The sequence below is a fragment of the Apostichopus japonicus genome, chromosome 12 (assembly GCF_037975245.1).
Source record: "Apostichopus japonicus isolate 1M-3 chromosome 12, ASM3797524v1, whole genome shotgun sequence".
Classification (NCBI taxonomy): domain Eukaryota; kingdom Metazoa; phylum Echinodermata; class Holothuroidea; order Aspidochirotida; family Stichopodidae; genus Apostichopus; species Apostichopus japonicus.
Window position 1 is genome coordinate 18758981 of NC_092572.1, and position 15131 is coordinate 18774111.

Below are 15131 nucleotides of genomic sequence, written 5' to 3' on the forward strand. Positions count from 1 at the left end.
TGATCCTTAAATAAGGCCTCAATATTTAAAAATGGATGAACAAGTGAATGAATAAAGTAAAGTCATCCCAAACAAAGAGTTTTATTTAACAATTAGTTAGAGAAAGAGACTGACCCGTGTTATTATACGGTGTACTGTTGTTTGTTGCGTTAACGTGGTCGTGGCTCTCCACGATCTGTCTCCTCGGAGGTAATACTGGAGCGATAGGGCCTCCGACTGCACCCAGGTCACACCCTGGTGACCCTTGAGAAAGCCCATGGTTGGTCTCCTGTATCCCAGGATGGTTAGACTGAGACACGAGTGGAGGAGGAGGAGGAGGGGGTTCTTCTGGTTCCGGTGGCGTGCTCGACCGTACCTGACTGTGGGGTGGCAGAGCGGGAAGCGGCTGCCTGTTGCGGCTCACTTTATCCGACTTTGAGGATTTGGCGTAGACCGGGTCTGCTTGCATTAGACCCATAAGAGGCGGGGGTGGAGGGGCATGCTGTTGAACATTATCAATCAGGAGAGAAAAACGTCAAGTTTAGTTGATTAAAAACAAAAAACCAAGATCATATTTTTCACAGACAACTTAAATAAACTCTGACAATATGTGATTACAAAGAGAAGTGGATGAAACTGAAACAGCGAGGAAATGTCTGTTTTTAAAGAGCTCAATTTTTCGGGGTTTGTTTTGGTCAAAATTTGACGGTCGATCAAATTCAACTTCTCTGAGCGATTGTCGCGGGTTTACGTTTAAAGGAAATGAAATAATTTTGCAGTATGCAACATTTCCAAAGGAAACAAATCTACATAGATAAGAAGAACAATGCTTGGAAACACTCCATTGGCTGGTCAGCGATGAACAGCTAACAGACTTGGCAAGATTTGAAGAAGTTTGAAGAAATTGGAAATATAAACTCAAGATGAAACAGGAAGGGTGATAAGCTTATTGACTGTACCTGGAAATTTGAGAAAGGTCTAACAACAGAACTCATTACATTAAAGCAGCCATTGACTCTTGTTGTTGTTGTTGTTGTTAATGTAATCCAACATTAGAATAGCATGACAAATGTTGATCTATAAGCTTTTCCTCCATTTTGAAGCAAAAGAAAAATTTCAGCAGATTGGTTTAAAAAGACATTCACAGTTGTTACTAATCATGCTACAACCAAACTAGACCATTGAGTCCTGCATGATCAAACCAACCTTTAAAGCTAATCTTGAAGTCTAATAACTGATGACCAATTGACCTTTGAAACTCACATCTTTTGGCATATCCTCTACATCTAATTCTAATAACTGATGACCAATTGACCTTTGAAACTCACATCTTTTGGCATATCCTCTACATCTAATTCTAATAACTGATGACCAATTGACCTTTGAACTCACATCTTTTGGCATATCCTCTACATCTAATTCTAATAACTGATGACCAATTGACCTTTGAACTCACATCTTTTGGCATATCCTCTACATCTAATTCTAATAACTGATGACCAATTGACCTTTGAACTCACATCTTTTGGCATATCCTCTACATCTAATTCTAATAACTGATGACCAGTTGACCTTTGAAATCCCATCTTTTGGCATATCCTCTACATCTAATTCTAATAACTGATGACCAATTGACCTTTGAACTCACATCTTTTGGCATATCCTCTACATCTAATTCTAATAACTGATGACCAATTGACCTTTGAACTCACATCTTTTGGCATATCCTCTACATCTAATTCTAATAACTAATGACCAATTGACCTTTGAACTCACATCTTTTGGCATATCCTCTACATCTAATTCTAATAACTGATGACCAATTGACCTTTGAACTCACATCTTTTGGCATATCCTCTACATCTAATTCTAATTACTGATGACCAATTGACCTTTGAACTCACATCTTTTGGCATATCCTCTACATCTAATTCTAATAACTGATGACCAATTGACCTTTGAACTCACATCTTTTGGCATATCCTCTCCATCTGAGTCTTCATCCTCCTCTGGCTTCTCCTTGTCCTTTGGTTTGTAGGGGTAGATTTTGACCGATTCCGTACCTTTGATTTCGCATCGACAGAAAGGACACCTCTGACCGTCGCTCTCCTTACTATTATTAGACTGCATCTAATGAAGGAAATCAAGCCAATACGGATTTGAATATTCATCATCATTAATGAGAACCACCTTATTATCATCATCACATTCAAGCTTACTATTATTAGACTGCATCTAATGAAGGAAATCAAGCCAATACGGATTTGAATATTCATCATCATTAATGAGAACCACCTTATTATCATCATCACATTCAAGCTTACTATTATTAGACTGCATCTAATGAAGGAAATCAAGCCAATACGGATTTGAATATTCATCATCATTAATGAGAACCACCTTATTATCATCATCACATTCAAGCTTACTATTATTAGACTGCATCTAATGAAGGAAATCAAGCCAATACGGATTTGAATATTCATCATCATTAATGAGAACCACCTTATTATCATCATCACATTCAAGCTTACTATTATTAGACTGCATCTAATGAAGGAAATCAAGCCAATACGGATTTGAATATTCATCATCATTAATGAGAACCACCTTATTATCATCATCACATTCAAGCTTACTATTATTAGACTGCATCTAATGAAGGAAATCAAGCCAATACGGATTTGAATATTCATCATCATTAATGAGAACCACCTTATTATCATCATCACATTCAAGCTAAATTGGTAAAATTTTAGAAATTGCATTTCTATAAAAAAAGATAGAACAAGAATAAACACTTCCTACGAATACATCCTTCACGAACAAAGAATATTTTCGAAGGATATTTCCTAATAGCGTGGATGTGGATAATTGGGTACGAGCAATAAGTTTATAAATAATTATATATATATATATATATATATATTAGCCTAAGAGTGAATCAAGTCATATTTATGATCAATATCATCTTTGCATATTCATAGACATGTACTAACTGCATCAAATGAGGTATGACATTTTTGTATATATTCATATCTTGTAAGTCCATCTCAGCACAGTTTAACACCCATGCTAGAAAATTTCCATAATGAAATGTTCTTTTTTCTGAAAGATGCAAAAACAGTGTTTTTGTTTGTTAGTAGGAAATGCACACAATCAAGAATCACTGCGATGATTGACTGAGTAATTGCAGCTCATGATGGAAATTATTCTATAGTTTAATTGAATATTCATAACAGTGTATGGACAGCTGCACATCTATTGGAGTAAGCCAAGACCTACTTGAATATTTATGATCCTGGTCATCTACTAGTAACTACACCTCATCATCATGGAAACCATTCCACTGTACAATGAAACATTCATGACATGAAAGTTCATGAATTATTATTTTCTTTGCAATGAATTATTTGTTGTTCTGCCTCGCTTGTGATTTGTTAAACTGTTCATATGAAGCAACATCCAGTAGTCTACAGTTGTTATCGGTAAATTGTGCATTGTACATGTAGGCAACACTTACAGTACACAATTTTCGAGAAATGTAGACAAAACTATATTTTAATGTGGATTTGCTTTCCTGTCTGCGACACCTCATTAACGAGCTGCTAATTATGAGACTAAAGTTACTCTGAAACCATTGACGTGTGGATTGTTTGGAAGGTATTTAGTATCGTTTTCATATTACGGAGGTCACACAATGAGTCAGTTAATCAATAATTTAATATGTTATTTTGAAATGCCAACAGCAAACCTTGTATTACTGTTTACAAGTTCACTGTAAAGATAAACTCTACTTGGATTGGTTGAATATCATTAGGTTAAACATGCCAAGTTAAATATATTGTTATGTTGCTTTAGAGCAAGTAACAAGAACAAAGACACACAGGTGAAATTATTCTTTGCTTCATTTTATCTCCCCTTCTTCATCCCCTCCTCCACCCGATTCATTGTGTCGGAAAGTGAAAATAACCGTTTCTTAAACGCAATATTAGTCAAATCTATTGAGTTCACCTGTACTTTGTTCCTATTGTAAACATGTCCAAAAGAGAATTTCACTTTGGAAAGATGTTGAATATCAAAAAAAAAGGAAAGAAACAACTGTTTCGTATCGGTTGTGTTTAAACATCGTTGAGATCTCTCGTTTTTTTTTGCGTACGAAATGTCTGAATATCTCTTCTCTGCAATGTAGCCATGTGTACTCTCACACCAATGGAACTAAGAAACTTGACAACCAGCCATACATAATACTTCCATGGTTACCAGCTAGAAAACTTCTTTTAATTCTTAGGACTGTATGTAGCGAGATACTCCGGGCCCCCTAGCAGTGATGAATTGCCCACCATTAATGTTATTAATCTTAAACCGTGTTTGAAAAGGGCACACTCCGACTCCAGTCTTTGAGTTCACCTACGCCCCAGTCTAAGAAAATCTTGTCCCGATAACATGAGTGTTACATATTAATTTTACATTACTTTTACACAAATTTCATCTACTGTATATTTGCATGGCATTTCCTTCCCATTCAAAAGCCACTTACCCATACAGTTCACAACCTAAGGGTAATGAAAACTTGTAATGAAATTGAAATGATTTGACTTATTTTATGAAACTTATGTTATGTCATCATTTGCCATCAAATTAAATTCTAGCTAAATACATTGAAACTGATATTCAATAGCTCATGTGCTGGTAATATAGATTCCCTACGGCCTTCTTACCTTGCCTTCTTTACGTCATACTATCAACATTCGCTTTTTTTCCTTAATCGATTTAAACGAGAGAAAAACATGGCTAAAAAAAAAAATGACGGAGAACGTTGTAGGAAACCAGGATTACGCACAAAGAGAAGTGTTTATTCCCCAACCTGCCCTCCAGAAAGTTCAAGTTTTGGGTTCAGGAAGGAGAGTGTACAGTACTTAATGACAATGACAATTTCAGGGTCTGTAATGGATTTTATTTTAAGTTACGAATGCTTTATACTTTAGGGGTGGTAGAGGTTGCTTAATTTAAGGGCTGTTTGTACTGTATGTGGTTGGCTTGGTGTTTGCAGTTGCTTAATTTGAGGGTTGTTGGTGGTGCATGTGGTTGGTATGGTGTATGTATTGCTTAATTTGTGGGCTGTTGGTACTGTAAGTGGTTGGGTTGGTGTTCATATTTGATGGTTATTGGTAGTGTTTTTGGTTGGTATGGTGTTCGTATTGCTTAATTTGATGGTTGTTGGTAGTGTTTTTGGTTGGTATGGTGTTCGTATTGCTTAATTTGATGGTTGTTGGTAGTGTTTTTGGTTGGTATGGTGTATGTATTGCTTAATTTGTGGGCTGTTGGTACTGTAAGTGGTTGGGTTGGTGTTCATATTTGATGGTTATTGGTAGTGTTTTTGGTTGGTATGGTGTTCGTATTGCTTAATTTGATGGTTGTTGGTAGTGTTTTTGGTTGGTATGGTGTTCGTATTGCTTAATTTGATGGTTGTTGGTAGTGTTTTTGGTTGGTATGGTGTTTGTATTTGCTTAATTTGAGGGCTGTTGGTAGTGTATGTGGTTGGTATGGTGTTTGTATTGCTTAATTTGATGGTTGTGGGTAGTGTATGTGGTTGGTATGGTGTTCGTATTGCTTAATTTGATGGTTGTTGGTAGTGTATGTGGTTGGTATGGTGTTCGTTTTGCTTAATTTGTAGGCTGTTGGTAGTGTATGTGGTTGGTATGGTGTTTGTATTGCTTAATTTGTAGGCTGTTGGTAGTGTATGTGGTTGGTATGGTGTTTGTGTAGCTTAATTTGTAGGCTGTTGGTAGTGTATGTGTTGGTATGGTGTTTGTATAGCTTAATTTGAGGGCTGTAATTTGTGGGCTGATTGTAGTGGATTCTTGCATCCGCCATTGTTCCTCTCCTCTCGTACTTTACCTGCCAAGCGTTCAGACACGGAGTACATAAGAGATGTCCGCAGGGCTCTAATTTGACGTCCTTGTTATTTTCCACACAGATCTTGCAGACTTCAAAGGTGAAGCCCATTTCAATGTATGGTTCGTACTGATCTTCTGACACGTGGATGTGTTCTTCCGGGGGTTTCGTTAACACTGCTGATAAATCAGGATTGTTGTCATTCCCATCTGGATACAGATAGCTGCAGATAACATGAAAACAAGAGGAGAGTCAAAATAATTAAATTATTTGTACACCAATATCCAGTAACTACAGTACTTGTTGGTAGAGATCTTCAATAGGTATGTGTAGCTTAATGGACAATAAGTTTGGTATTCAAAAAAGCACTCATTTTCTCCATCACATCCCTCCTTTGACCCAATTCTGTCCACAGAAAAACCACAGAAGAGTCTCATAGTCCAAAAGGGCAGCCATATTACAGTCAACTTGGATATATTCTTTATATTGTTAGATCTTAAAACCCCATTTGACAAAATAATTCATCACCTTAACATACTCATGCTTCATTCCATATAATGAATTAACTTTGACAAGAAAGGAGAAAAATATCATTTGCGTTTCGATGTATGATTTGATATGAATATAAACAAAGCACCTGGATGATAAAAGTTCGAGAACAATTTCTGTGACTTCTGCCCTTTGAAAATTTTAAAATGCACAGTGACCTTTTTTCGGGTTCAAATTTACTCATTTATAATTGTACGTTAAAGAAAACTCCCCTCTCTTCCTTCCTTAAACTGCTGATCCACTTGTAGTGCATATGCCATGCTTCGACTCAGAATCGAGTCAAGCACTGCAGTGTAGTTTCGAGGCAAGAGGCCATTATGTTACAAATTTAACACAACAAAGCTACTTCAAAGCAGCTCTATGAGTTGACCATTAGGAGTGATTGTGACACAATTCCATACGAAACTTTGTCATACTACAACAATATATTGCACTAGCTGACTATGCAAGTTTCATTTCAAAATATTGATGAAGACTTCAAACTTATTTGAGATACACTTTATCAACTTAACCACACTCCTTTTAATACATACTTTACGGGGACGACTAAACGCTCTTGTCAATGTCACTGTTGTGGAGTGATTGTGACATTTATTCCATACGAAACTTTATCATACTACAACAATATATTGCACTAACTGACTATTATATGCAAGTTTCATTTCAAAATATTGAAGAAGACTTCAAACTTATTTGAGATACACTTTATCAACTTTACCAAACTCCTTTTAATACATACTTTACGGGGACGACTAAACGCTCTTGTCAATGTCACAGTCAAAGATAAGGTTGCAGCAGATGTAACTAAACCAGCAAACACATGTACTTACTTTGAAAACGGACTTTTCTTTTCACTTTTTTTTTTTTTTTTTTCGGAGCACACTACTTAGAACAGTACTACCGTACGCAGTGAGTTAAATGATCAGGCAATATGAGAGTCAACTTTTACTTTTGCAGGTCAATATAAAGATAAAGAGTTTGCGCGTTACTACTCACAAAGGCAAATCACTGATTGACAGCTCTAGTCTCACATTAAAAACCATTAGGATACCATTATATATATAATTATAGATATGTGTAATATGCTGCAATTGGGTTATACATGCATGTATCCGATTCAGTTTCACTTTGACACAAATCAATTTTTATATATATTGCATATTTAATAATGTCTATGATGTTGCATAGAGAGTTGAATATCCCACAAGCAGTTAGTGATATTTATGGCCTCAACCTCTTCAGAAAAGGTACACGCCGCTCTACAAAATAATCTGTTTAGTTCGTCAACCAAGGTAGCCATCAGGAATGATAAGACTAGGCATATACTTCTAAGGCTTACAAATTAAAAAAAAAAAAAAATCAATGTTAATCTGTGGGACACAAAATACTCTGAACTAAACCCCCATCTTTAGCTCTCCATTTAAGGGGTGACACATTGTTTAAGTGGGTTGGTTCATTTCCCAAAAGGGTGGTTTTTGTCAGTTCCCTCTGCACAAACCCCCGTGTTCCCCCTCCCCCCATCCCAACCCCCTCTCAAGAATTTAGCTTCCCTCTCTTTGAATGCTTCTGTTACTTTTTGCTTTTGATGGTTCCACACCCTTTTTGAACTGCTTCCAATCTGTAAAAGTTATCTCTTTTGCCCCATCTGTTATTAGGTAAGTTCTCAGCCCATTCATATTCTAAGCTGCAATTATTGGTTTATTAATAATGGACATTTATAATGCGCCGGTATCCGTCCAAAACGACCTTGATGATGGCGCAGGATTTATCTTCCTATCTTCCTAAGTTAGAGTCAGGGAATCATCTTGGTACAGTCTTAGGTCGTCCTCTGGTTCTTCTTCCTCTGTCGTGCCTAAAACCATCAATTTATTGTTTGGGGATGGGGCTGTTTCCGTCGCTGGCCCCCGAGAATGGAACAAACTACCAACTGAGGTTAAGAGCATCGATAGTTTCGATGTGGTTTAAAAACGAATTTAACGACACACCTGCTCTCTGCAGTTTTTAATGTGTAATTTGCCGTAGTGTTACACTAGGTTGTAAAGCGCCACTGCGCAGTGGATACGTTGTTGTATGAGCGAGCGCTATATAAATGTTTGTTGTTGTAATCATAACAAGAAGAAGAATCTAGAAGAAGAAATGAAATAATGGTTTCCATAAGCTATTGACCTTTAAAAATGAAACAAAAGACAGAAACAGGAAGAAAGAAAAGTGATTAAGAAAGAATTACCTTGGCATGCTTCTTAACAAGACCATTTGTCTTTAACATCAATGAAACATGGACACTTTCGGCCTATCATGTAGGGTGTGGGGGGGGAGGGGGGGTAACCTTCATTCAGTCTTCCTTAAAGTAGCTGAATGTTTATATACTGGGTAATTGTGATGAGGTAGTTACAAACCATTCATGTCGTTGCTTATCTTAGAGCCAATGCTGAGGTTGTAACTAAGGAAGTGAAGTGAAAATTTGAAAAATAACTTTGGAAATCAAAACTTAACCAAAATCAACAATAACATGTTGATTTTATTGATGCAACCTCTGTCCGTTTATGAGGAATCATATTATATTGATTGATTGCCCGCCCCTCCACTCTGCTGTGCCATCGGTAAGACACTGCATGTTTCATGAAAAAAGATGACAGTTAAGGTGATAGTTTTAGGAGTTTAGTCTTGCTTCCCAGAAACAACTGATTCTAAGCAATGGCATCTCCATCTCTTCTGCGATGCGGCCCTTTCCATCGTCGCACAACGGTTGAAAGGGGGCTTCGATGATACCAACCTGCGATTGTCAAAAATTCATACATTTCATAAAGGGTGTACTCACAAGCCTTCGTTTTTCCCATCAATAAGAGCTTGGCACAAAGACTTATTCTGTGGAATGGTCTGAAGTATGCTGCCCTCTTGGGTGACATAACCAATGGCCCACTGTCCTAGCCTCGTGCAACTCAACCGGAAGATGTAACTGCAAAAGGAAAAAGAGTGAACTACTGTTGGCAACCTAACAGTTAAAACCTTCTTTAGAATATATTGCAAATAATTTGATATTATATTCATTAAGAATAGTTATTGAGGACTCAAATATTTAGCTCTATTGGTTGAACTGGCCTACTCCCCCCCCCCCACCTACCTTACAAGGGACGAAATAACTGGGTTCGCATAGCAATTTGCTACCCAAGAATTGCCAGTTGCTAATCAATATTACTTTTGATTAGCAAAAGATGCAGTACCTGCTAATGCTAATTGCTATTTCCAAGAATTGTCGAGCAATTATTGCTAATCAATTCTCTAAAACTATTTCGTCCCTTGCCTTATTCCATTCCCTTCTCATAAGCCCCCACCCCTACCCACCCACCCACCCCATGAGCATAAATATTTAGCTCATTTCGTTTCAGCGGTCTGCTTCTGATAGCTTAGTCCAAGGATTAAATATCGTGTCAAAATTGCATCATGGATGATGAAGTTACAGCTTGGTGCGGGATTTAAATTGTTGCAAATGAAAAAAAAAAAACAGAAGTTAATTACTAGTTTATGGTACAAAATGTTCTGTATCTGGTTAAATGATAACAAAGGAACTACCTTGTCCTTGTAAGAACAAGACTCTATTCGATAGATCTAAGAGGGCTTGATATTTCGATCCAGTTTGTACATTGTGCAGTATGTAGAATATCATATCCTCCTACAGTACATCTGTCTCTTTTGTGTTCACCCTGCTCATTAACCTGTCTGTATTATGTGGGTGTATTTGTCCCTTCTGTCACTGTTACTTGTCATTCAGCCTCTGAATCGAAACGTCAGGCCCACTTACTTTTACACAATCTCTTACACAGGCTCCCTAGTGGATAAGCAGTTTGCTAACAGTTTTGTTTAATTCTGATACTGTACTGTAGATATATGTTAGTAACTTCCAACATCCTGCTCAACTACCTGTACAGCTACTTTAAAATTAACTTCAATTCTGAGAAAAGAACACTTACATTTTCTTTTTCTTTCTTTTTTACAACATTCAGTACCACCAGCTTTTTACTTTCTAATTAATTTTGCTGGCATTATGATATTCTACATACGTACAGTACTGTACAACACAGAGCCAAAATTAATCCTGAAAAGCATTTTAACTTTGAACGAAACAAGCAATTGATACAGGGGCAGATTACATTGACATTTTAAGGTATTATCTCTTCTTTCCTGAAATGATTTTTATTTGCAAGGCTGTTGCTCGCAGAGTGTGTTAATTCTCACTTCTCATTCATTTCCTCTAAATTGTATTATATTCCCCGCAAACCAACCACAAACATGATGAAATTTTCACCTTAACATGTTCAAAGTTTGAGATGCTTAAAGCTATATTAATATTTTGTATTGGATTGTTAAATTTCGTGACTTTGACGAAACCGGGGGTACTAATGTCAGTGTAATGCACTGTCCAATTTTTATATGTTGCAGAAGAGGTAAGTGATGGCAGAGTATAACTACTATTTTGCAATGGAAACAAGTGGGCGGGCGACAAGGGGAAAACCTGACTATTCAATCCTAATAAAAAATAAATAAACTTCACAGTAAAAGGCAAAAATAACAGCATAGACCATGCACCATCGATTTTTGGAATGACCTTTAGATGACCTTACCTCCCTGGCTTAGTGATGTAATTTTGTAAGCGATTCTTGACTTCATCGTAGGTCATGAATGACATGTAACCTTTATGATTGACAGCGAGACAATTCCAGTTCCTAAGAAGGGTGGTCCAAGGCTGAAAGAGTCTTGTAAAGACATCAAACTCAAAGACAGATATGTAGTCGTTGCAAGTTAGGTCCATCGTATTACGAAGAGCAATGGCCTCCAATGTGGAGTGGATGGGATGCACTTCCTGCAAGCTCTGTCGAAATGCTTTCCACGTCACAATAGTTCTGTTGAGGGAGAAACAGGTGAGCATGATGTCATTACAGTATGTCTGCTTACTAGTAGTGTAACATGTTTAGCAAAAGTGGAAGTGAAGACTGGTATCTGCAGTACAAAAACTTTTTTTTTCACTTCAATGCTGTCGACATCCTGACTTTTGGGGACCAGCCAGTCTTCCCTGAGCTGTGTTGCCGACCCGGGACTGTTGGCTGCGCTTTATACCGTTTGGACATTTTACGAACAATGACGTCCCCACTAAACATCATTAATCCTTGCAACCTAACCAACATCATTGATCCTTGGGACCTACCAAATTCATTTCACGGGGCATTGTGAATCCACTGACCCACTTTGGAGCCATGGACCCATATCTTCTTATCAATCAACTGTACTAATATGGTAAACTGTGTTATATGTGACTCCTTTGTGGGCTCCTGAAATATGGAGAGATCATATATAGTTAAATGAGAACAGATTACAGTACTATGGGAATGAATTACTACCAAAGGCTTCAAAACCAATCATATAGAATTAGAAAGGATCAATGTTAATTGAACGGTTCAGGGATGGATGTACATTATACTGTACATGAGTATAAAGTTGGAAAAAAAAGTTTGTATAATATAACCTTTTCCATCACTTCCTGTTCGTTTTATTATGTTTTGATTCAATTTTTTTTTTTTTATCATCTCCCATTTGAATTCTATTCTTTTCGTGGTCCTTTCGTTATCAAACTTCCTGCCGTTCTGACAACCTTTGACCCGAGCAGCGGGTACGATCATGTTTTCGCAATAGGTAAATTGTACATGAGTACAGACAGACCTGTACATTATACCTGTATGTTAAATGAGCACAGGTACGGACAGGCAACCTATGCCACATTGTCGAGACAGCTTTCACTGTGACACAATCAGGAAGTTACTCGAGGTTTACTGGTTCCTGTATGGATATGTAGTGACTTAGTAGTCACTGATTATCAGGTGTTGATGTATGTAGGTTATAATCCAATTGTTTACGAGGCCTTCAAATGAAAGCCATATATTGTGCTCAGTGACATACTTTACATAATGATATGGTACACAACTACTGTAGTTACTATAAACTGCATGGTCTTTTTGAATTAAAGAGTTTCCCCAATTGGGTCAACAGCACCTTTACAGTATGTCAGGTTTGAACACAGCAAGATGTAAAAATTGGTGCTGTGGCCAAGTGGATAAAGGTGGTGACATTTGAAAGCAATGAGGCTTAGCAATCGGGAGATTCCGGGTTCGATACCCGGCCAGGTCATAGTAAGGTGGGTTTTCATCCAAGAGCAATCTATGGTTACCCCATCTAAAATGACTTCCTAAACCTGAAAGGAATCCAAGTTTGTGTCCAGATGTTGGATTGGAAGCCACCCGACGTGTAAGTTGTATAAATCAGTAAGCCCTTGTGAGTTTCTCCCACATTTGTGGTCGCTTAAACGTTGTAAAAATTAACTGCTGATTATTATTATTAACTGGATAACAGAATATAAAATTCTAATTTGGACACAGCCACGTTACATACCAACAGTGAACTTGAAGCAACAGGCGATGTTGTAAATTTTGCACAGTGACCAACATGTTTACCTGACAATTGTTAAAGAGGCCATGACACGAAAAATCCAACTCATCGAGAGTAACTTCCTCTGAATCTATGAGAAAATCTATGTTCAAAACTATCCTCAACACCTTGAAAACCTCAAGGACTAATTAGTAATTAACGTTTTAATATTCGCATCCGAAAATAGATATCTGAGAATGCGATTTCACAACAAGACAATGATGACGTCATGTTAGGAACACACGTGCAAAGCCCAGGCATGTATCGGATGCGCGACGATCATACCGTTCCATATACAGTACACGCACATTTACACTGAGAGAACAACCACTGTATTACGCTATATCGTTAGAAATTTCAAGTTTTTTTTACAACTGTTGTAAACTATCCGAGAGAAATGCCGGTCCGTTGTGCTGTTGGGGGCTGCATAAATATCATTACCCATGCAATTAGCCTTCATCCATGGCTGAAGGACGAAAAAACACGGCGATTATGACCAAGTTAGTGCACAACACCAGCGCTGATTTCACTGGGCCTAGCCAGTATGCAGCTCCGAATGAAGCGAACACTTCACGGAAGCATACTACGATCCCTCCTTTTTGTTATGAAATAAAACAAATGGACTTTAACGGTTCGACATAAAAGAGTCATTCTTCTGTCAAGTAATCCACAAAAACTACTCTGAAGACCAGATCGGGAACAGGAAACCTCCAATGGGGCAAGTGGCGATCATTAGGAGGTAGCGCGCCGAGCACTAGTAGTACTATAGTATTAGCGTTACTACACTGAAGTCGCAATAGACGAAGAGATTTTACTGTATCATCTAAATTAACACCCCCTTCATTGCTCTATTGTATACTAATAAGCTATGAGGTTAGCTTCAGAAGCGATGGGTTACATCTTCTTGTGAACAAATCTCAGTGCCCCAATTTATTTCTGGAATATGCTTGATCAGTTAGTTATAGCAATGATTTCTTATTCCTATTCCAGGAAAACCATTTTTTATGTTGTGGAGGGAGTGGGGGTAATGGGGATGGGTCAAAATACTAGGTAGGTAAAAAGATTTTATTCCAAAGGGTGTTTAATTAAATCTCAAAGCGATTTATTTTAAAGTCACAGAGCCAAAAATTCACACAACATAGTTCAAGTGTTAAATCATTGAACAAAATGTATTCAATATCAGTTCTAGACAGTCATTCTGGACAATCTGAACTAACATTAACAACAATCATTGTATTATATGATATAAAAGTAAAACTGTACTTTCCATAAACATTATCATTCTTAAATTACACTAATGTAATTTGTGACATCAAAGGAGGTTAAAAGAAAACAACTTACATGAATTTTTTGGCTTTAAGCCTACAAAGCAGTTGCATGTCCATCGCTATCAATCGTTGTTGTGACAAATTAATTAGAATAATCCAGAAGCAAATACAATAAAGGGTTATTTAAACCAAGAAACACTGCACGAAGTAACTCACATGCAAAAATGTTACACAAGCACGACGACACGTACAACACTGATGGGCAATGTGAAACACAGCATCACACGCATTAAAACAATCGAAGACCATTAACAGGGTGTACTGCTGAGTTTTTGAAGAAAGACTACAAAACAAACCAACTGCTGCTGAAGAAACAAAGTCTAAACATTCAAGAGTTCTGCTGCCTCCATTGGTCTTTATTATGACTTTTCTGTCAAATATCATTGGTGATATGGATATTTTGGCTTCCAGATTAAAGGTACGAATCAAACGTCTGGGAGATAAATGCCCCTAAAAAGGTCAATGCCCGTTCCCTTATGCACATATTATATGACATCACAGTCACGCCAATACTTGTGTCCAAATGCTTCAAAACATGCCTTTTCTTTCATTGTTGATGTTGGGTCTGGAAAATAACCTTTTCATCCTGAATTAAAAGTCTTGAATTTCAATATATCAACACTGAGGGAACCCTGACGGATTGATAATCCAACACAATCGTAGTTTAGAAAAGGTGTTTCTGGAGGAATTTCTCAACCAAGGCTTCCTATACAATGAGTTTTCTCCTGGCAACTTGAATCCAGTGTAATGACCATTGGCTGGAAAATCACTTCTGATCCTTTGGACTGCACATGATGGTAGCACAACCCTGACGTGTCTTGCTAGGAACCCCAAGTATCATTGAACCTGTTGACCGTAGGCTATGTATCTGTACTGCCTGGGAATAAATTTATGAAAGTTCAA

General features: G+C 37.4%; 1 protein-coding gene across 3 annotated transcripts in view; it reads right to left on the reverse strand.

The window, feature by feature from the left end:
- LOC139977490 (E3 ubiquitin-protein ligase CBL-B-B-like) overlaps nucleotides 1–15131 on the reverse strand; it is a 55453-nt gene that overhangs the window by 16974 nt on the left and 23348 nt on the right. For all 3 annotated transcript variants that reach the window (XM_071986841.1, XM_071986839.1, XM_071986840.1), the window contains exons 3-7: nucleotides 11046–11324; nucleotides 9245–9382; nucleotides 5881–6100; nucleotides 1948–2109; nucleotides 115–481 (exon numbers count right to left, since the gene is read on the reverse strand). In XM_071986841.1, the coding sequence (XP_071842942.1) occupies nucleotides 115–481; nucleotides 1948–2109; nucleotides 5881–6100; nucleotides 9245–9382; nucleotides 11046–11324 (1166 nt within the window). The remainder of the gene's footprint in view (nucleotides 1–114; nucleotides 482–1947; nucleotides 2110–5880; nucleotides 6101–9244; nucleotides 9383–11045; nucleotides 11325–15131) is intronic.